Source organism: Conger conger, chromosome 3, assembly GCF_963514075.1.
Source record: "Conger conger chromosome 3, fConCon1.1, whole genome shotgun sequence".
NCBI lineage: Eukaryota > Metazoa > Chordata > Actinopteri > Anguilliformes > Congridae > Conger > Conger conger.
In genome coordinates, this window is record NC_083762.1 from 53,097,795 (window position 1) to 53,120,186 (window position 22,392).

The window sequence follows — 22,392 nt, forward strand, 5'->3', positions numbered from 1 at the left end:
ATCTGATTCTGTCTTGTGGCACTTTCTTTAGTTGCATTACAAATGATTATTTGTTATGATAACATTGCACTTATTGATTACAAATGGGTGGCGGTGTCGCATTTATGGCAATATCACATTTTTATGATTTTTTTGTTCCAGTGATGTTCCCCATTTCTGCCGTTGCTTTGGATTAATAGTGCCTGCTAAGTGATTGTAATGTAAAGTAACGTCATTTAATGTTTAAACTAAATAAAAAAATAAAATGAAAATAAGTTGCTGATTGTAATAACAACATTGTCTCGTCGTGCCAAACGTTACCAGTGGTCCTAAATATTTCGCTGAACTGTACGCCCCTAGCGGATATTATGTACATTACACCCTACCGAAGTTTCCTGCTCCCTAAACCAACTCGTTCGCTAGCTGCGAGATAGGAACTCCCAGCACGGGTTCTCTCCCTGCCTGGCTGTGATCACCGTCGGCCGTGGCAGGAATCGGCGGTGACCGGAAAAAGGAAAGTTTTGAAAAGTATTTAGCTATCTAGATAGCTAACAAGTTTTCCTTTGACGCAAAGACGAGGGACAGTCATTGCCCAGCGGGCTTTCTAAAAGATCAACCCCTCTGGATTTTTGCCTTGATTTACTCAGGAAGTTTGGGTTGCACAGCCAGTTGGCTAGTTAACTTAGCTAGCTAGACGGATTGCTAAGGTAAGAAAGTTGTTGTTAATCTTGGGTGTTGTCTGCATTTTTTTGTAGATTTGCTTTACGATTGTGATCTAGCTACATCTTAGATTGATCTTGTTGGTAACTTAAGCGAACTAAACTAACAAGATGACTACATTGCTAGGGTGTTTAGCGAGCAACGTTTGTTAGGTATAAATAGAAAAGGGAACATTGCTGTTTATTTCCGATAAATAGTCACTGACTCTTTCAGCTCATTCTTGTAGGCCAGCCTATGACTCATACTGTGTGCGGCTGTTAGAGCGAATTGTGGATTTTAAGTTTCGAACCGAGTTAACGTTAGCTAATTTAACTACTAAACTAGGTACCCAAGTTACGTGACAAACTTGCGAGAGCTAGAGCTCCGCCTAAAAAGGTGGATTGCTACGATTAGGTTGTTGGGTGGAAATCCATAATGGATACATTTCCCAAACTAGCGAGTCAAGTAAATTAGTTTTGCTAGGTGCAAATCTGTATGCTTAAATCTAGACATAACATTTACATAATATTTCTTAGACTATTTTGTTCATGGCTAGCCGGCTAACGTTTGATAAACTACGTAAGAATAATCACACCAGAAGGTAGAACTAAAATACACCATTTAAAACTTACTGGTTTGCTAATGCTACCTAGCCATCTAGCGCTGGCTATCTCTTGCCTTTTGCACGCCGATAAAATGTAAGTTATCTTGCTAGCTAGAGCTAATCTCTTCCAAGAAGTTCTGGACCATAATTTGAATTGACCGTGTGTATACTTTTCTGATTAAATGACGTTGTAAAACGTAAATTAACGTTGTTAATATTTAAGACGATTTAAGCAAAATGGGTGAAACGCAACTAACGCCAGCTAGCCTATTTGACATCTAAGGTGTAGTTGGTTACCCAAATTGATCCGTACCATTCTTGTTACATTGGTAGCTTTTTTATTTTTGGCATTTTTGGCATCGCCCTGTTAGCTCCATCCATTCAGTAAAGTCTCTGAACCACAATTGAAAGTTTTTATTTTTATGCAGGTCGCAATATTGAATCGAATCGATTTGATATAGAAGCATCAGTGGTCTGTTATTGGATAGCTTTGGAAACGTAGAAATAATACGCAAGTAATCTATTATCTTTCACTGCTGTAAGTTGTCTTACGTCCTATAGATCAATTGTCGAGCTTATTTAACTGGATAATGAACGAAAGTAGTTGTCCCCCAGAAAAAAACCCTACACATTTCAGAAAAGGAAACCTGGGAGTAATACGTTGGAGATACAAAGAATTAACTAAATTAATTCGCCTAAAATTAACTTGTTTGGTGGAAATGGTGCTGAATACCGAATTGGCAAAGTTCACAATATCGAATACAAATGTGTGTTCTTGTTTTCGCTTTCGTTATTTGTGAAATAATACATTTATATGAAGGTAAAGCGGTATGAGTATTGTAAGTGCATTGATGCAATACAGTCAGTTTATGTTTCACATAGAATTAATGTGTGCTGCAGATGGTGGAAAAATAACAGCTTATTGTGGAAGATGCACGTCTGAAACACAAATACTAAAATCAACACAATAACTGTGTTTTCAGCATAAATTCATTAATTTCATTTTGTATGATACATCTTGTCTGTACGCTAACTTCTTTCATTAAGCTGCATTATGAAATCGTAGTTCACTTTTCTGTGCCATTTCATGGTTTTTGTATTTTGTGATCATTAAAAAGGAACAAACAAACAAGCAAGGGTTAACCGACAATCTGTAACAGCTATAGATTGAAATACAAATACGATTGAAATGAAAAGGGAGCATTCAGAAAAAAATGCATGCATTCAGAAAAAAAGACAATGCCGTTAACATAATAGTAAATGGATGGCATTTATATAGCGCCTTTATAAAGCACTGTACAATTGATGCTTCTCATTCACCCATTCGTACGCTCACACAGCAATGCCAATTGGCTACCATGCAGCTCGTCAGGTGCATTTGGGGCTTAGGTGTCTAGCTCAGGGACACTTCAACACACCCAGGGTAGCATCGAACCGGCAACCCTCCGACTGCTAGACGACTGCTCTTACCGCCTGAGTCAATGTCATCCCATACTTGTAGATGTAGATGAAAGGTATTTTGTTCAGTTTAGGAATAGTACTTCAATGATGTATATCCAGAAGTATGGCGCAAGTCTCAAGTTAAGGTGTGAATCATCATTTACGAGGCACAAATGACATCTCTTGTTCAGATCATTCCCTTGTTAATCCTGTGATTCATGCTTGTCCTATCGTATCATGGTTCACTGGCAAAAACTTGGGTGACATTAACTTTGCTTGTAAGTATAAAGTATTTGGATAGCCCACTAACAAGCTTGTTCAGTTCAGTTGAGCTTGCTTGTTAGTTTAATCTGATCGCTGGCTCATCATATTTATTCACTCATCACTATAGCCTATATAGCGCATTTCCATAACTGCATTCTCCATTTTGCTGAGTGTAGAGTACATCTAAATGGTAAAAATGGTTGGCATTTATATAGCGCCTTTATCCAAAGCGCTGTACAATTGATGCTTCTCATTCACCCATTCATACACACATTCACACACTGACGGTGATTGGCTGCCATGCAAGGCACCGACCAGCTCGTCAGGAGCAATTGGGGGTTAGGTGTCTTGCTCAGGGACACTTCGACACAGCCCGGGCAGGGGTTCGAACCAGCAACCCTCCGACTGCCAGACGACTGCTCTTACTGCCTGAGCCATGTCGCCCCATAAATAGGCTGTGAATGTACATTTTCTGTACATTACCTTTTTTGTATCAGTGATGCTGGTTTTTCCTGCACCATTTTGTCTGGTTTCAATTACCAAGGAGCACACTGGAGCAGTTTTTGCATTATTGGTTTGGTAAGACTTATCAAGATAGTCACTAGATAAGTCTTACCAAAGACATTCACATTTTTAGCTTGCATTTTTACCCAGTGTCTCTTTATAGCTGGATTTGTTACTGAAGAAAGTCTGCTTGGGCTCCTTGCTCCATGACCCTACTTGGGGGTAGAGCTTGCAACCTTTACTTATACTAGATATTCAAAGGGACATTTTGTAATTTGTGAGTTAATTGACATCTTTAATAAAATTAGGTTTTATTAAAGATCTCACTAAAAATCTAATTTTATCCTGACTGAAAAACTGAATGCATGTAACATGCCTTGCCACATACTTGTTTATAGTCAGAACAGCATCAGATATAGTATTATAAATACTGTAACAGGTTGCTGATGAGTAATTTCTGAGCTTTGTGTGTCTGTGGTTACCACATTTTACTCACAAGGATTAAGGATTTCAGTTATGATTTGAAGAGACACTATGCCTGCTTAGCCTTAGGCAAGTGCTTAAGGAAGAGCCTGTGTAACTGTATGAAGTCACAAGTTGTTCTTTCAACACGTTACAATTTTTGACTGATTAATCTAACGCTTTTGTGTGCCGTTTTACCGCAGCCAATGCATGCACAAAATGCGATACATCGACGTGTTGCAGTATTTCCCCACATTCTTTGAACAGCGATTGGTATTTGTGCTCTGAGCCAGAGGGTAGTGAAGAGACGACTTGCCTGGGTTTCACAGCGACGCCCGGTGGCACCCAGGTGGGCTAAGTGGAGGAACAAGCGTCTGAGGTTTAGCTGAGGTTTAGGAAGGAGTGAAAACGGAAACAGCAGCAGGCGGAGGCCGTCAGCTGTGCCTGAGGGCCACACGCCCTTCTCTGGCCACTCGAGCAGAACCCATAACCCTTAGCTACTGCTCACAGACCATGCTTGCGCTGTTATTTGGGAGATTGCGACAAGTAATCGGCGAGCTGTGTAAAACTGTTTCCTGGTTTTCTTTATTTATTTTTGTCTGGGGTGTGGCCGTTTTCGGAGACCGACTCCTCCTTGTGCTCTTTTTAAGGCCAGTATTTGGAAAGGCTGCATGTTGGAATGGAGCGACGGTGTCCTTGGGACCACCTTTGGTTTTAACCCACTTTATTCTTGCTGGCTGTTGGCGCCCCTGCAATAACACAAACAGCTGTCATTGGCACAACCCCCCAGCACCCCCCCCCCCCCCCTTGTCTTCGAACTTTGGTTCTGGTTGTATCCTCTGGCATGACTGCCATTTAGCATTTGCCTGCTTTGTCTCATGACCACTTGCAGTGTTACGATGTTATTGATGTGGCCTTGTTGTAGTCAGGAGGATTTTGTTTTGCATTTGATGTTCTTCAGCTGCATATGGGAGGTTGAGTGCAGTACAGTACAGTGGAAGTGGTAATAGTTTCTCGGTGCATGTGGCTTTAGTGGGGAGATCACCAATCTGACTTGCTCAGGGAGAGCAAGTAGGGTGAACGTCAGGAAGTTATGAGTCACTGCTCAAAAACGGTCTGTTTAGTTACTGCTTTTTTATTTTTCAAAATTGAAATGTTGTGCCACCATTTCCCCTCTTTGTTATCCATTTTGTTGGGAAAAGAGATTCCAGCTGTGATGCTTTGCTTTTCCCCAGTCCCACCCGTAAAAAGATTTAAAGTATGGCCGTGTCGGTGAAGAGGCTTTCTGATTCACCAGGGTTGGTGACCACCTGCTGTTCCACAAAACCAGCCTTGAAAATCCCATGGGGGTTACACAGGGTTGTACTGTAAATCAACAGTTTGTAAAATAAGTTTGTACAAATAAGTTGTAACAAATAAGGCATCTGCTTCATGTGAATTTTGGCGACAATTAGTTTGGTTACAAGGCATTTAGCAGACGCTCTTATCCAGAGCAATGTACAACGAAGTTCAGATCAAACACAAGTACAAGTGCGAAGAGGAGAAGTTAACTTTCTGGAAGTTAACTTCTGGGGGAGTTATTAACTGTCAGGAAGTTAACTCCCCCAGTTTCCTTAGTGTTGTTGAATATTCAGATAATTAAATGCTTTTTTTAAATGCAGTTAGCTGCTCAAGATGCTATGGAGAAATCACAAACCGACCACGCAAACAAATCCTGATATCATCTGCAACCTTCCCTGCTCTCTGCTCCAATTGGCCAGCGTGTTCATGTGACAGACAGTCTTTGCTTGCTGTGGTAGTGTCACGGACTGTTTTCTCTGATTGGTTGATGTAGCAGTAAAATTATTGGATGCTTGGGTAATGTATCAGGGATGCTTACCGCAGTTGCTTACCACTTAACAACTTAGTTTCCATACAGAGAACCGTCTGCCACTGGAGGTTCATTTATTTACCGTTACGGTAAATAATAATCGTAATATTCGATGTTTTTGCGCTGTTATATGCTCAAATATGCTCAAAGCCCCAGGACATCAGGCTGACACAATGGGTGCTTAGCCTTCACGGTGGAAGCATGACCAAACCTGCAAGTGAGGCATGTTTTTAGTCAGAAGCTGAGCTGACTGTTTCTTTCCTTCTCCTTTCTCAACTAAGAGAGGCCACCCCTCCTTCTCCTCAGGAAGGAAGGAACAGGTCGAGACGGGCCGCAGCCTCTGCCTAGCTCTCGCTCTTGTGCCGGAACGCCACTTCCTTTTGGAATGCCATCCAGGCGCTTTCGGTTTGAGCAGCTGAGCAGGAGCAGAGAATCGGCTCTCAGCCTCCCCTGCATGCCGCACTAGAAACGTTGCGCGGCTGACCCGCCTGTGTGAACCTACAGGCTGCTTCCTATTGTGCGGGCCAGGGTGAAAACAATGCAGCATCAAACGAGCCCTTTTGTTTCACACCACAAATCCCTCTAATGAATAGAGGACAGGGGTGTCGGTGGGGGCTGGTCTCGCTTCTCCCCGGCAGGTGCGTCTGTGTGTGTCTGTGTGTGTCTGTGTGTGTCTGTGTGTGTCTGTGTGTGTCTGTGTGTGTCTCTGTCTCTGTCTCTGTCTCTGTCTCTGTCTCTGTCTCTGTCTCTGTCTCTGTCTCTGTCTCTGTCTCTGTCTCTGTCCTTGTTTTGGATTGGGCCTGGTGTCCCCTAATGGCTTCATTTTATCAGCGTGTCCGTGATGTCACATTAGTATCAGTTTTGCGGGTGCATATCGCCGAGGGACACCAACATATTGCTGAGCTTAATTCCAGAATTGGAGAATGCTGCTTGCTGGCTGTCTCATCCTGTTAAGGCACTTCTTTATTGGATGGATCATCTCTGGTGTTTGGGAGGGCTCTGCACAATTGGCTCAGGCATCACCCAGAGTAGAGGAAGTTTCAGTTGGCTGGGACTATTGCTTCTCCTCACTTGCCAGTGAGGATACCCGTTCCCTCAAATCTGTTTGTTGAGTTGCACGTGGGCCTTCTTCCTCTGAATCTGTGGGAGGCCAACTCCTCCTTCCAAGTCCTGAATCAATAGCAGAGTTTGCTGCAGTGAGCGCTGAGGAATATGGTAGGATGTTACAAATTGAGGAGGAAGAGGGCCTCAAAGTAGGAAAGGACCACATGATTCATGGTTATGTTCCCCTTCTACCATAGTCTCGCTCCAGTTTTATTAGTAACGATTTGAAATGTTGGGGTTTTATTGAATTTGGGCAGAGTGAGACTCAAAACGTATGACCCAAGCATTTGTGTCCTACAGGAGTGTTTTCATGGGGCTGAGGCCACAGTGTGGGCACACAGGTCGTGTGGACAGTACCCCACTGTGTGGTGACAGTTGGACAGCCTGCAGATCCTTCAGGCACACACTTAAATGGAGAGAGCAAGGTTTTTCTTGCATAGCGAATTCTGAGGCAGCTGCCTAAGTATCATTTTGTGCTGCCTCCGCTAAATTCTGATCGGTGTCTGCATGAAAAAACATTATTAATACAAGCTTTGTGCGTGGTTGATTTCAGTCATTTGTAACCGCAATGGCAGCATTACTCCAATGCGGCGCTGTGTTGTAATCAGCACTTTGCACCAGGCCACTGAAGAACAGGAAGCAGGTCTTAGCTTATGCCTTTTTCACCCTGACGGTCGGCTCTGCATGGAGTGCTTTACATTAGTTCATGGTCAGACGTTGCCCTGAGTTTGCTGCATTCAGACGGGGGAAATCTAGTTTTATTTTTCACCCAAGCATTATTTTCAAAAAGCTTCCGAAATTGTATCCTATCAGATTAATGTTTTCAACTTGTGGTCGGGCAGCCCCATGGAAGGCTGCATCTTTGGAATGTCATTTTACACTTGCCTTCTACTTCTACCAAGCATGTGACCTCTCGTTTTCAACTTTTAATTCAGACTAAAAGCTTTCTCTTGAAATGCTACCAATGGCTGTGTAAATGTTATGATCAATAAAGAAAACATGTGAAGACACTGAAAACAGTTGGCTCAAAGAAACGGGAATTATTATTCCGTGTGGTTCAAGTCTGCGTCATTGTCTGTTGTGATGTAAGAAATGAAGTACCCGGAATATCCGCTTTTATAGGTTGGGTGCATTTCCCCCCTTCCCTTCATGTGACCACTGTCAACTTTGAAGATATGACAACAAACCAATTTATTTTAGCGAGTGTGCATGGAGGAGGATGTGTGAAAAGATCATACAGTCATTATCTATCATTTCTGGCCATTAAAAAGTATAATTCACAAACAAGATGTTAAATTTGATCACAGGAGTGCAATTATCAAGTACCACCTCTGCATCATTTTGACAGAGAGACTGCCAGACCAACAGAGTAAAATATTGCCTTAAAAGTGAGAACAAGAGAATACTGTTTGGTACAGACTAGAGTGAGAGAGAAACTGTATATTTGTCCCCGACTTCCCCAATCCCTCCCTTCTTGCCCCTCCTCTTCTGTCCTCCTGCTGGTGTCCTCAGTATTTATGGCCATGGTGTTTAAAAACAATGGGACTTCTGCATCTGTGGTGGCCAGGTGTGAAAACATTGCCCTTGGCTTTGCTTGCTGTGAATCCTCTACTCATGAATTTGGCTGACACGTCAGGCTCGTAAGTGACTCCTTCCTCTCACTAGTGGAGGACCCAGCCCAGACCTCCGTCCCAAAACTCTTTAGGGTGGTGCGATGTTATCCTGACCGTCAGGCCCCAGTGAATACTGAGTTTCCTAACTGCAGGGATACAGGCCTGGGGCACCCGTGAAAAGAAAGCCCATTACAATGGTTACTGTCATAACGCTATGCACTTGGGTCCGTAAAATATTTGGACGGTGACACAAACTTTTAAGGGCAGTAATTCCTACACTATTCACTCCATATGGATACAAAGTGCAGACTGTCAGCTTCATATTTGAAGATGCGTGCATCCCTATCGAGTCCCTTTTAAAATGGTATCGCTGTCCAAATACTTGCGGACCTCACTGTCACGGTAAGGAGACTGGGTGTGTAACGCTGAAACTGCAGGATCGATTCCCCACTGTACTGTGGCACTAAACCACAGTTGCTTCTTCCGTAATATATTGTATGAGTAAGCTGGTACGAGTGTCTGCTAAAAGCCAAAATGTACGCTAAATGGTGGAGAGCTCACCAGCCCCCTCCATTTTGCTGTGTCTGGAAAGGAAGTTGTAGCCAGCGATTATGTGCTTCCCCTGTGAAGAGCGAGACGCCAGACTCTACCCTCTGCAGCTGTCTCAGGCCACAGGCTGGGTCTGTCTTTTCCTCCCATAGAGGGGCTCTGTGCTGGAGCAGCTTTTCCCTTCCCCCCGGGTCGCCCAGCTCCCCCAGACCCCCTTTAGTCCCCGAATGCGGCTGAAAACACACCCGGTTACTCGGGAGTCCTTGCTTGTGTAACTGTTCTCTGAGAATTTTGTAGGAGTTTACTGGCCCTAATCTGACATAGAGCTTGCAACCCTCAAACACTTTTTCAACATAATATAATTGTTTTAATTAATAAAAAAAAATTTTCATTTCCGATTTTTCCCTTTTTCTCCCAATTTGATACACTGTCTGATCCAATTAGAGCTACTATTAGATACACCACTCGCACCCCGTCCCTCAGCGGCCCGAAGGAGAGCGACATGCCTTCTTCAAGCCATCTCGTCTCATGCTCGTGACCGTGATTCCAAGGTGCCCAAGGTGCTTTATTGTGTGGCGATCCACTAACCCTGCCAAGTCCCTCCCTCTGGAGCAGTGAGCCAATTATGCTGCTCCACGTGAGCCGGCCAAACTAATAATAATAATAATAATTTGTATTATTAATAACAATAATACTTATAAATCAACATTCACATAGCATTATCAATAGCACTTTTATCACTCAAAATGCTTTACAGTGATGAAGGGGAGACTCAATACCACCAATTCATACATCCCACCCGGGTGATGCACGGCGTCAGAACGCTCAACTGTGACGCTTAACTGTCATGTATTTTTGTCGGTTACTCTGGATAAGAGCATCTGCTAGACGTTAAAATGTAATTATAAAGCGCTGAGCTCTTGCAAAGGGCCAGTTTCCCCTCAAGTGTTTCCCTGATATTCTGAACCCAACCCGTCGACTTCTTGAACGGAGATGCTCTGCTGTCATCACCTGCTAGTCCTGCCAATCACAGGCTGGAAGCAAAGGGGAACCAAAAATAAGGGCACATCGATCTGTTCACTAATAATGTGGCAAAAGCATGCCAATTGTAAATTTTCCCCAATGGTGAAAAATTTTCCCTCAGTGATGTGTAACCACAGCAGCTGAACCCACCGTCTATATAGTATTGATGCATAGCTGTGTCAAAAAGGTGGTGTTTTCGATATAGGGTGGCGATTGAGATGCGTTTAGACCAGGGTTACTCAACAAGGGCCGATCCATTTCAGGATTTTGTGCCTACTTCTAGTCTTAATTATTTAATTTTCTCAGTCATATCTTGTCTGATGTGTATGAGTACAGCTACAGCTGCAGACAGTCAGCGTGTGACTGTGTATCCTAATGATTTTACTGTGCTCCAGTGCAGGCTTGAACCACGGTCATTTATAGAGCTGTCAGCAAATTAAAAAGAAGGCAATTGGTTGGAACAAAAATTGAGCCCTCAAGGACTGGAGTTCTGCACCCCAAGTAGATTAAGACTATCACAACTTGCATAGAACAGTTTTTTCATTTTATTTTACATTTAGCAAGGGAGGTATTGAGAAATGACAATAGGAATGAATTTGGGTGTTTTCTCTCTTTAGGGGCTGCACAGATGGTGCATGTTTTGGAGGTTTAATGGGAAACAGTAGACAGTAGAGCTATGAGTGAGTCCTCACCTGCCACTGCCACTGCCAGAGCAGGAGCTGAAAAATTCAGCTGTGACTGTCTGACTTACCGGCAATCAGCAAATAACTACAACCTTGACTGATTTCCACAGTAATGAACCATTGAATGAAATTTACTAATACACTTTAATAATAATAATTAATAATAGTTATAAGCAAACATTACATTTAAACATGCTGCTTAATGTTGGAGTGAAACTTGGAATCTTCACAGTGGGGCAAAACGGGTGAAATACTTACAAAATCAAATAAGTAAAGTGTAAAATCAAAGATCAAGCTACTTAAACATTAGTTTTTTCAGCCAAGACTTTAATAATAATGCAACAATAAGTTTTCTTTCACAAAAGTGGAGAAAAGAATCAGTGTTGAATCTGTTGAATCTCAAAACTGTTGAATCTCAAAACACCTTCAGAGATTTCACCAAAAAGGGCAGTGCCTGAGTTCGACACAAACCAATGTTGACAAAAACAGGATTTCACACTATCGCCCCGAGTTGCGTTTCTAGGCGTTGCTCCAGCAACCACAGACACGGACAAAGTGGATACGACAGGGTGCCCGCCCTCTTTTCTTCTCTGGGTGAACATCTGCTCTGAAGTAAGAGGGGTTGAACACATCGGGCAGAAGCTCAACTGGCCTCACCTATTTTTGTGTTCACTTGTGAAAATGGGACTCTCACTGTTACCCTTGTAGGAATAGCATTTTCTTTTTGAGAGCAGGGGATAATGAGGGGGTTTTATCGAAATTCTTCTTTTTGACCGTCTGTGATGACTACCGCTGACTACACTTCCTGCCTCTGTGTACATGAGGGATTGTTTGTTGTCATGAGAGGGTGGCTTTGGTGATGAACTCTGGCCTCAGTTCTTTGTGCGTGTATGTCATGGCATCGCTTCTAGAATAGCATGCAGAAATATGTGTTCTTCCCTGTTAATAGTGTGCTTTTTCAATTTTTGGGATTGTTTCGGCCTCCTGTAGCCTGAATTTATGGTTCAGGCTGTGGCCAAAAACTGGAGATTCAAGTTCACACAACTTTGTTGTCCATCACATGACAACCAGAAAATACTATTTTGGTAAAACATGAAAAAAATGTTTACTGCAGTGGTCTTGATGCCTCCTGCCAGAGGGGAGGTAAGCAAACAGACAGTGGGTGGCCAGGGTGGGAGGGGTGTGTCGTGATCTTTTTCGTTTTGTGCCTGAGTCTGTTGGAGTAGAGTGCCTCAGTAGGCAAATATTAAAACTGCACATGGCTGTTCTCTCCCTGTGTGGTCCCTCTTTCCAGACAACATACAATCAAGTTATTTATTTATTTATTTATTTTTGGGGATGGATGTTTCTAGGTTATATGGTTCTGGTTCTAGGCTGGCATTGTTGCCATACGTATATACACGCTCAAGTCTGGGAATGTGCTCCTGTTATCCAGGTCTGACTGTAGCTCATAAAACTCAAATGGGAGTATTTCCTGTGGTCTGTTACTCAGGATATGAGTCTGCTGATGTGAAGACGTACTGTGTGACATGGTGCACATTATCCTAGCCCTTTCATCCACCTGTAGTCTGACCTTGACCTTCTTTGCCTGCAGTGCCATGGCGTCCACAGTGACACTGGAGGACGCCCTGTCCAATGTGGACCTGCTGGAGGAGCTGCCCCTCCCCGACCAGCAGCCCTGCATCGAACCCCTGCCTTCCTCCCTCATCTACCAGGTCAGAAAGACACCAAGGGCTGCTTGGCTGCTCCTTGGCTGCTTCAGGATACATGTTCTTCTATCTACCATGCACAATAAATGGTGGATGTGTTCTCTCCACAAAGGTCCTGTCAGACCTGGGTCAAATATGTAATTGTATTGAATTCAAATACTTTTCTATGCTTAACTTATCTGGTGTATTGGAACCTATGAAATGCCCTCAAAATGTGCAAACCCCACCTTCTGGTCCTCTTGGTTGGTTCAATTGCACCAGGCAAGATCAATCGAGCACAGAAAAGTATTTGAGTCCGAAATGATTACGTATTTGGTCTTTTAAATATTAAAATACAGGCGATTACTGTGCAGCCCTCGATACAGAACTGGAAGTGAATTCTGGGATTCTGTGTCACATATCAGTGGGAATCAACTGCATTCCTTGAATCAGTGTTGTCCACCGTACCATTGTATGCCTGCTGTGTACGTGTAGATTTTAAAGTGGACTGTTATTGTCCCCTGTAACGTTTCCTGAAGTAATATTGGGGTGCTGGTCCCAGGGTAATATGGAATTATCTGTCTCTGGAATGACTGAAAATGGCATTGCATATGGTTTCAGTTATTTTATATACATGCGAGTGCATAGGTACAGTGCACAAACTCGCGCACACTCTCTCACAGTTGTAGGTGTACGTGTGTTTTAAAAAAAATTTTTTTAAGCTTAGCTATATTTGTGTGTTTTCTCCTTTCCCAACAGCCCAACTTCAACACCAACTTTGAAGATCGGAATGCCTTCGTCACCGGCATCGCCAGATACATCGAGCAAGCCACCGTCCACTCCAGCATGGTAACCCTCCCGCTTAGTCACTTCTTCTGCGAGTACTTACAGAAGGACCGCTTCAGTGTATTGGAGAGGGGCTGGTGTTAATGAACTCGCTATAAAAGTCAGTTCAATCTCTGTCTCTTCCTGCCCTGACCTGGCATGGGGTCTCCGAGCCAAACACAAAGGCAGGAAAAGAAGGCGCTCATGGGAAATGTGGGTGACATCGAAAAGCTCGCTTAGCCTTTCAGAGGGCTGGCAGGTCCCGTTTGGCTCTGCGTGTCGCCTGTGGGAAGTTCTCTGACACTTTGGCCCTGCAGGCGGGGACCACCCGCGTTTGAGCAGTGACAAACGGCCGTTACCGTGGTTTTACTGCGCAGGAATGGTGCCGCTTTGTACCTTATTAGCGCAGGGTAATGGCCGTTTGGAGCTGAGTGATTTGAATCAAACGGCACTTTGTATGCAGGGAGCGGCAGCCCTGCACGTTTCACTGAGGGGTTCACTGCATCAAAGAGCCCATTCAGTGTGTGTGTGTGTGAGACTATGTGTGTGTGTGTGTGTGTGACTGTGTGTGTGTGACTGTGTGTGTGAGACTGTGTGTGAGACTGTGTGTGAGACTGTGTGTGAGACTGTGTGTGAGACTGTGTGTGAGACTGTGTGTGAGACTGTGTGTGAGACTGTGTGTGAGACTGTGTGTGAGACTGTGTGTGAGACTGTGTGTGTGTGAGACCGTGTGAGACCGTGTGAGACCGTGTGAGACCGTGTGAGACTGTGTGAGACTGTGAGAGTGTGAGAGTGTGAGAGTGTGAGAGTGTGAGAGTGTGAGAGTGTGAGAGTGTGAGAGTGTGAGAGTGTGAGAGTGACTGTGCGTGTGCGGTGGGAGAGAGCCACTGAAAGCCTTGGGCTGGAGTGGAATGAGACCCTTGTTTATTCATCCGGAATTTGGAGTAATGCCAAAAGTATCTAAGTTAAACATCTGAAATGTTTAATTTCTGTAGTCTATTTCTGATTGTTATGCATTAGAATTGAAATATAGTTTGTGTGCATGTTTGGTTCTGTGATAGCCCCTCTGGTATTATGAGTACAGTGAGAATGAAGATTTTTGATATGGTAATCTGTTGGTTGTTTTCCTGGACCCCATAGTAAGGTATTTCTCTGTCTCCAGAATGAGATGCTGGAGGAAGGGCAGGGCTACGCTGTGATGCTGTACACCTGGAGAAGCTGCTCACGGGCGATCCCACAAGTAAGGCTCTGTGTTTGTGCTTGTGTGTGGGCTTGCATGTATGATGTCGTTGTGATGCGTCTGTTTCTGTGATGTCGGTGTATGACTGTGCTTGCCTGTGTGCACATGCGTTTCTTTGTCTGTGTATGTCTGTGTGTATATATCTGTGTATATCTATGTATTAGTGTCGTCTGTCTGTGTGTGTATATCTGTGTGTCCTCTCACATTCACCCTGACTCCGCTGCTTTCTGACTGACTGCCCTGCTCTCCCTCCTCTCCCAGGTGAAGTGCAATGAGCAGCCTAACAGAGTGGAGATCTATGAGAAAACTGTGGAGGTGCTGGAGCCAGAGGTCACCAAGCTCATGAACTTCATGTACTTCCAGGTAACGCTGCCACCCAGCCATGAAACGATAAGCCAGTTCTGATGTGCCTATACAATCTTAAGTGCATTATTGTTTTAGTACGTTTCTTTGACTTGTCCAATTTATTGTGTTAGACCAAGCTTGAATTTTTAGTGTGTATAATGTATTGTTCCTCCTCACCCCCCCCCCAGCGTACCGCCATCGATCGTTTCTGCGGAGAGGTGCGGCGTCTCTGCCACGCGGAGAGGAGGAAGGACTTCGTGTCCGAGGCATATCTGCTGACCCTCGGCAAATTCATCAACATGTTCGCCGTGCTGGACGAGCTCAAGAACATGAAATGCAGCGTCAAGAACGACCACTCCGCCTACAAGAGGTAGCCGGGCCGCAAATGTACCCAGAATTCACTTCCTGTTTGTACTGAGTTCCTGCTTTTTTTTCATTGACACGGTTTGCGCCGTGTTACAGACCGTTACGGAACGTGACCGAGCTCATTTTGCAGGCCTCACCCCATTTCATTAGCCGTTCCTTTTTTTTTTACATTACATTACATTTTCTGCAGCTCGCTACATATGTGCGCTTACATATGTTGTGCAGTCTTATTGGTGCTGCTTCTTTATTGAAAGGAAAGAGGACATTCTGCCCTGCTTATATATTTTTTGGTTTTATTCAGACGGGTTGAAAGCGGAGAGTAACAGATAGAGAAGGGACGATAGTTCAGAAGGTGCCATGGTGGGCATCGAAACCCGAACCCCACGGGGCACTCGTATGTCACCCCCCTGCTCAGCGACCTCCACTGGCTGCCTGTTATGGCTCGCATCAAATTGAAAACTTTGGTGCTCGCGTACCGGGCAGTTAAGGGATCAGCCCCTGTATATATTCAATCACTCATCAAGACCTATACACCAACAAGACCCCTCCGTTCTGCTATTTTGTGCCGTGTGGCGCCTCCCCCTCGCCTCACCTGCACTTCTCGCTCATGACTGCTGTCTGGCCTGGTCCCACGGTGGTGGAATGACCTCCCGGTGGATGTCAGAACGGCAGAGTCTCTGACCTCTTTCAAGCGCAGACTGAAGACTCATCTCTTCAGGCTACACCTTTCCCTCCCTAACTCACCATCATGATTAGCCTTATATATGCCATAGACTATAATGGCACTTATACAGTTCTATAGATATTGTTGTGTTTTGTATTAGCTATTGTATTGTTGTACTCGGGGTATTCTAGCTGCCGACTGTGGTATGCTAGTTTGGAAGTTGATGTATTCTTCAAGGGTTCCGATTTGTATCTGTATGGTTACACTAGGACTCGGAAGTGTACTGTCCTCTCAGGTCATCTTCGCACTTGTACTTGTGTTCGATCTGCACTTCGTTGTACGTCACTCTGGGTAAGAGCGTCTGCTAAATGCCTTGTAATGTAATGTAATGTAATGTGACTCGAGTCATCTGCCCTACACACCGTGCCACATGTCACCCCTTAGGTGCCGTTTTTAAAGGGAAAAATTCATCCAAAAACCTACATGTATATATATATTTTTTTTGACATAAAAACCAGTGAGTACATTCTCAAACCACGAATATTAACATTTAGAAATTCTTTCACATGCATGTTTTTTTATTTATTTGTAAAAATAACCTTTGATGTTCAGCATTTAACAGCTGCCATGTTTAATTTAATCGATAGTGAATGAGTATCAATCAAATGTACATTTTATCCTGCAATCTTTTTTTATGACCTGACCTACACACTCCCTCAACCCACCAGTGTATCTAGACTGGGAAACCAATCATCTGGATTAAACTATTTGCGAGAATGTGTCAAGTTTAAGATGCTTCACTGAATATTGTTTGGCATGAAACTAATGAATCTCTCCCTCCCAATAGATGGCAGTATTGATCCAGCTCTTGTGTCATTTTAAGAACAGGGGACCCTGATGACTGTCGAAATGTCTTTCTTATCTGATGTTGGCTCCGTTGCTGTTCGATTTATCATTTAGTATTTAGTCACAGGAAGAAGCTTTTAGCTAAAAGCCACTTAGAGAAGTACATTTCACTGCGTAAGCAAAGTAAACCAAACAAGCTAAAATTAGTTTCCAAGAGTTCCTGAGATGAATGGGGTGAAATAGTTTAGTTAGTTTGTATGTACACATTGGCTGCACTTATTGCACAGCTAGTATGTAAATGGTAAATGGTTGGCATTTATATAGCGCCTTTATCCAAAGCGCTGTACAATTGATGCTTCTCATTCACCCATTCATACACACATTCACACACCGACGGTGATTGGCTGCCATGCAAGGCGCCGACCAGCTCGTCAGGAGCATTTGGGGGTTAGGCGTCTTGCTCAGGGACACTTCGACACAGCCCGGGCGGGGGATCGAACTGGCAACCCTCCGACTGCCAGACGACTGCTCTTACTGCCTGAGCCATGTACACATTGGCTGCACTTATTGCACAGCTAAATATTAAAAGGCCCACATGCAGCAGTGCTCTCTTCCTGGTTTTAGTATCTAAGACGCATCTCGTATCTCTTCCTGGTTTTAGTATCTTTTTTTTAAAAAACATTTTTTACAAAAGCCCCTAACCCCTCCCCCTCAGCCTCCTACGGTGTAGCATAAGTGAGGAGAATGCAATAGTGAAGGTGTGGGAGAGGGTTCGCAGAGCAAAATCACCAGTAAATAACCAACAACTAACTAATTTAGAAGATCAACAGGGTGTTTTATTTACTTGAACATTGTGGAACATAAACCGAAAGCTGGAAGATGATATGAGAAGCTTTAAAACACAAAAAATATGGGTGTGTTAATTTGGGACACTCTTTCTTTATTGGCCGGTTTTCAAGCCTACAGTTACAGCCTTTCACACTGTTCCTGCCTCTCCCTCCACAGGTGTGTTGGCACTCTGATATGTGCAGTACGTACGGTACCCAAATGCACACATACTGTCTCTCATTATTCAAACGTATACATACATTCTCTCCCTCTCCCTGTCTGTTCTGTCTCACTCTCACCCTCTCTCTTCGCCCCCTCCTCCAGAGCTGCCCAGTTCCTGAGGAAGATGTCAGAGCCCCAGTCCATCCAGGAGTCTCAGAACCTGTCCATGTTCCTGGCCAACCACAATAAAATCACCCAGGTAGCTACCTCCACCCTCCTTCACACCCTGTATGAGCTCACCCACCCTCCCAACACACCCTATATGAGCTCACTCACCCTCCTAACACACCCTATATGAGCTCACTCACCCTCCTAACACACCCTATATGAGCCCCCTCACCCTCCTAACACACCCTATATGAGCTCACTCACCCTCCTAACACACCCTATATCAGCTCACTCACCCCCCTAACACACCCTATATGAGCTCACTCACCCTCCTAACACACCCTATATGAGCCCCCTCACCCTTCTAACACACCCTATATGAGCACCCTCACCCTCCTAACACACCCTGTATGAGCTCACCTACCCTCCTAACACACCCTGTTTGAGCTCAATCACCCTCCTAACACACCCTGTATGAGCTTACCCATCCTTTACTCAGTTCTGACTGATTGTAACCCAAGAGTTTCCTCTGCCCCACAGTCCCTGCAGCAGCAGCTGGAGGTCATCAACGGCTACGACGAGCTCCTGGCCGACATCGTCAACCTGTGCGTGGACTACTACGAGAACAAGATGTACCTCACGCCCAACGAGAAACACATGCTGCTCAAAGTGAGCTCCGCATTCGTTACAGAAACCGAGACCTTGCACCAGGCTCCTAACTACAGTGTCCTGTCTGCTGAACATACTGCCTACTGCCTACTGCCTACTGCCTGCCTGGATACAGACTGTATCCAAAACGGCAAGTGGAGCACACTGGATGGGCAGAGGAGCAGGCGGGAGACCATTTCGGGTCCAGTCTCAGTCCAATAAATCAATCGGCTTTTTCTTATGAGGACTGACCTCCTCCTTCACTTCCACTGTAACATTGGAAAATAGTATGGAGGATATGTGGGCAGTATGTTTAGTAGGCTAAGTATTTTTAGGACAGAGTAGTTGGGAGGCTGTTTCAGGCTTGGTCACGCTCAGCGAAACCTTGGAAATGTGTATATTGTTGAGGCACTTTAACTACAGTAAATTTACAGAAAATGTTACTTAACAACTTTCTTATCCAGTGTACTCAATTTATATACTCAATAGTAGCAAGTGAGCAGTTTCGGATACCACCTGAGAATGCCGTCTTTGCCACCCATGCTGTCCTGTGGCAGGGCTGGATTTTCAAAACTAAGGCCATGTGTATAAATAAGTAGATCAATGATGTAATCAGCTTGAAGGATCCTGATGCTTCAGTCCGATGCAGTTGCACACCGAGGACCAGGGTTTGCGTCCTGGCCCTGCCAAAAAGCAGTTTGGCCGACACATGAGGGAGCAGCATTTAAAATGTATATATAAAAAGATGTAATCAGCAAGCAATTAAGCAAATGAATAACTGATATTTTGCCTATACCCATCATTTTTTAATGGGTTCGTAACTTTAGTATTTTTGTATATTTGATTCTGTATTTCTCATTGGGTAATGTCGAACAAACCGTTTGTCCATGCGTTTCTGAAAATGCTCTGTGCAGGTCATGGGCTTCGGTTTGTACCTGATGGATGGGTCCAGTACTAACATTTACAAACTGGACACCAAGAAGAGGATAAACCTGACCAAAATTGACAAGTTCTTCAAGGTGAGGGTTTGCGTGTGTCTTTTCTATATTTGTGTACACCTGTGTGTTTGTTCCACATGCACAAGTGTATTTGAGTGTCTCTGCATGCATCTATCTGCTGCTTGTGTGTTTGGTCTGCATGTGTATAGTCGGTGTGTAACAGTTATTATTATTATTTTTTTATTCCCCAGTGAGAGACTGTAAGTGTTTCTGAAAGAGAGAATAGTGTTTGTGTGTGTGCGGGAGAAAGCGAGCATTTGTATGAAAGATTAATTTCTTGAATCGCCCTCCATTGTGCCAAGGTGCACATAAAGTCAGTATCAGCACCTCAGTTCACCTCTAGATAACCCCCACTGCCACCCCTCGCTTGTCAGCCAGCCGTGAATGAAGTGGTGAAAAGATGCTCAGTTCCTGTTCCTAGCCAGCACTGCCACTTTCAATCTTCTTATTTTCCTCACCTCTTCTGAGCATAAAATGAAGAGGCTGGCTGCTGGGTTTACCCCCGCCAAACACCCCTCACCCACCCCCACCCCCAGGAAGAGGAACAGCAACATTTGAAGTGGCTCTCTCACTCTCGCTGATATCCCAAACCCAGCTATCTGGGTGTTCTTTTATACATTTTATTTTCAGTACAAAAAATGACCAAAATCTCAACACTCAACTCAATTAGTATCTATGTTTTACATTTAGACTTACATTCTTACTTTATTATTATTTTTCTTTTGCGATTTAAGACAAAAATATTACCAATGAGGTGAGCCATTTTGACTCATTTGAAGATTTTCCAGTGGGGTGAGAATGTCTTCAGTTTATTTTTGTATAGCGCTTTTGACAGAAGACTGTCACAAAGACGCTTTACAGAGTAACTCCCTGATGGGAAGAAATCTCGGGGCATGCCTTTTCTACACTAGAAAGAAAAAGTTATTTTGGAGTTTTGGATCAGCGATGTTGGCATCATGGGGAGGAGGGGAGGGCGGTTGAAATGAGAATAGGATGGGAAGGTGGCGCTGAGGAGCCTGAGGGTGCTTTGGGTTTTATCTGTGGACGGTTTTTAAGTTTTTGATAACGCTCCTCTCTCGCTTTACCACAGCAACTCCAGGTGGTGCCACTCTTTGGTGACATGCAGATTGAGCTGTCCCGCTACATCAAGAACAGCGCACACTTCGAGGATAACAAGTCCAGGTGAGACGCTCATTTTTCCCAACAGGACGTCAACAGCAGACAGCCTGAGCTGTAACAGAGCATGCATGCTCAGTCAACCTACTCACTAATAAATACAATAAATAGATATAAGGTTAATTAAGTATATTAAATAAATGAATCTCTGCCTTCAACTGGAGCCCCATCTTTACAAGATAATTTGGTAACAGATTTGTGAGGGTGTCCAGTCTCATCCAAGATGATGTGGGTGCAAGTTTTTAGCAAGTTGAGTCGGTTCATGAAGGTGTTGATTGAAGGCCATGATTAGCTGATAAAGGCAATAGAGTCCACCTTACCTCCCTTGCTATTCTTTTTTGCACCTGCATCACTGGTTTGGATATGTGTGTACTAGTATTTATATTGTTGATTTCCATTTAATTTCACTCAGTTCAGTAATGGAACAATCCCCTACTGCACACTGCATTTCAATTACATTTCGAGTTATTTCCAAAACTGACATGTCGGGCCTGGACTGCCAAGAGAAGTCAGGCATAAGAACGAGCATGGGAACAGCCCAATAGGAGATGAGGAGGCTGCTTGAGGGGGGAGGAGCTGTGGGGATGGGGAACCAATGGGAGCTGGTCAGTTAACAGCGGACCTCCCTTGTCTCTTTGTCTCTGCTTCTCAGGTGGTCCTGCACGTCGACAGGCAGCAGCCCCCAGTACAACATCTGCGAGCAGATGATTCAGATCCGCGAAGACCACATGCGCTTCATCTCCGAGTTGGCGCGCTACAGCAACATTGAGGTGTGTCCCCTTCTAACCGGCCCTGCGACCCTCATTCCAAGTCACAAGAGTCTTAAAATGGTGTCGTGATGGTTTTTTATTTCTTTTGATTAACACATAATGCATGCGAGTGAAGCTATTGGGCTTCATGCAAGAACAGTTTCGTATTCTCATCGTGAATACATTTTTTTCATACGAGGGGCTCGTACGAGTGTGCCATGACGGATTCAACAAACGCTCCTAACTTCAGGCCAAATGCAAATGCATGCGACTTGTGAATTAGCATCATTGATGCTCCAAAAATGCCATTTGTCCGGAAGATTCATTTATAAAAATAGCATTGAGCACCCAAGATGTCCACTTTATGGCCAGGAGATGTAACGTGCAGATCCCATACGTCTGTGAAGGGAGATATAATATGCAGGTTGCATCCGTCTGTTAAGGGGGTTGCAGCGTGCAGGTCACATCCGTCTGTTAAGGGAGATGTAACACGCAGGTCACATCCGCCTGTTAAGGGAGATGTAACACGCAGGTCACATCCGCCTGTTAAGGGAGATGTAGCGTGCAGGTCGCATCCGTCTGTTCAGGGAGATGTAACGTGCAGGTCGCCCCCCGCTCATAAGGGGTTAATTGGAGTATAATTGCTTTTTTCAAAAAATCACTTCACCAAGCGAGAGCCCCCTCGGTGTTTCTGCCCAAAGGGAAGAAAGCTTATTTAAATTTGAAAGGGGGACAGAAAAACCTGTGTGTAGTTTCATCTAGTTAACTTCACAATGTGTGCTGCTCGTACAAGAGAAGATGAAGTAAACTTTTATTTTGAAGTATTCATAATTAACAGCTGGTATTGTAATTGTTTCTTTTGTATGTTACTCTGAAGAAGTCCCTGCTGGGCCAG

The 22,392-nt window shown here is 44.1% G+C and overlaps 1 protein-coding gene across 1 annotated transcript in view; it reads left to right on the forward strand.

Annotated features, from left to right (window-relative positions):
* Positions 1-389: 389 nt before the first annotated feature.
* cyfip1 (cytoplasmic FMR1 interacting protein 1) overlaps positions 390-22,392 on the forward strand; it is a 55,037-nt gene continuing 33,034 nt past the window's right edge. Inside the window, exons 1-11 of the mRNA XM_061236031.1 lie at positions 390-686; positions 12,389-12,509; positions 13,242-13,331; positions 14,470-14,547; positions 14,809-14,910; positions 15,081-15,262; positions 17,921-18,017; positions 18,467-18,595; positions 19,489-19,593; positions 20,663-20,754; positions 21,401-21,518. Coding sequence (XP_061092015.1) covers positions 12,393-12,509; positions 13,242-13,331; positions 14,470-14,547; positions 14,809-14,910; positions 15,081-15,262; positions 17,921-18,017; positions 18,467-18,595; positions 19,489-19,593; positions 20,663-20,754; positions 21,401-21,518 — 1,110 coding nt within the window. The 5' untranslated portion in view covers positions 390-686; positions 12,389-12,392. The remainder of the gene's footprint in view (positions 687-12,388; positions 12,510-13,241; positions 13,332-14,469; positions 14,548-14,808; positions 14,911-15,080; positions 15,263-17,920; positions 18,018-18,466; positions 18,596-19,488; positions 19,594-20,662; positions 20,755-21,400; positions 21,519-22,392) is intronic.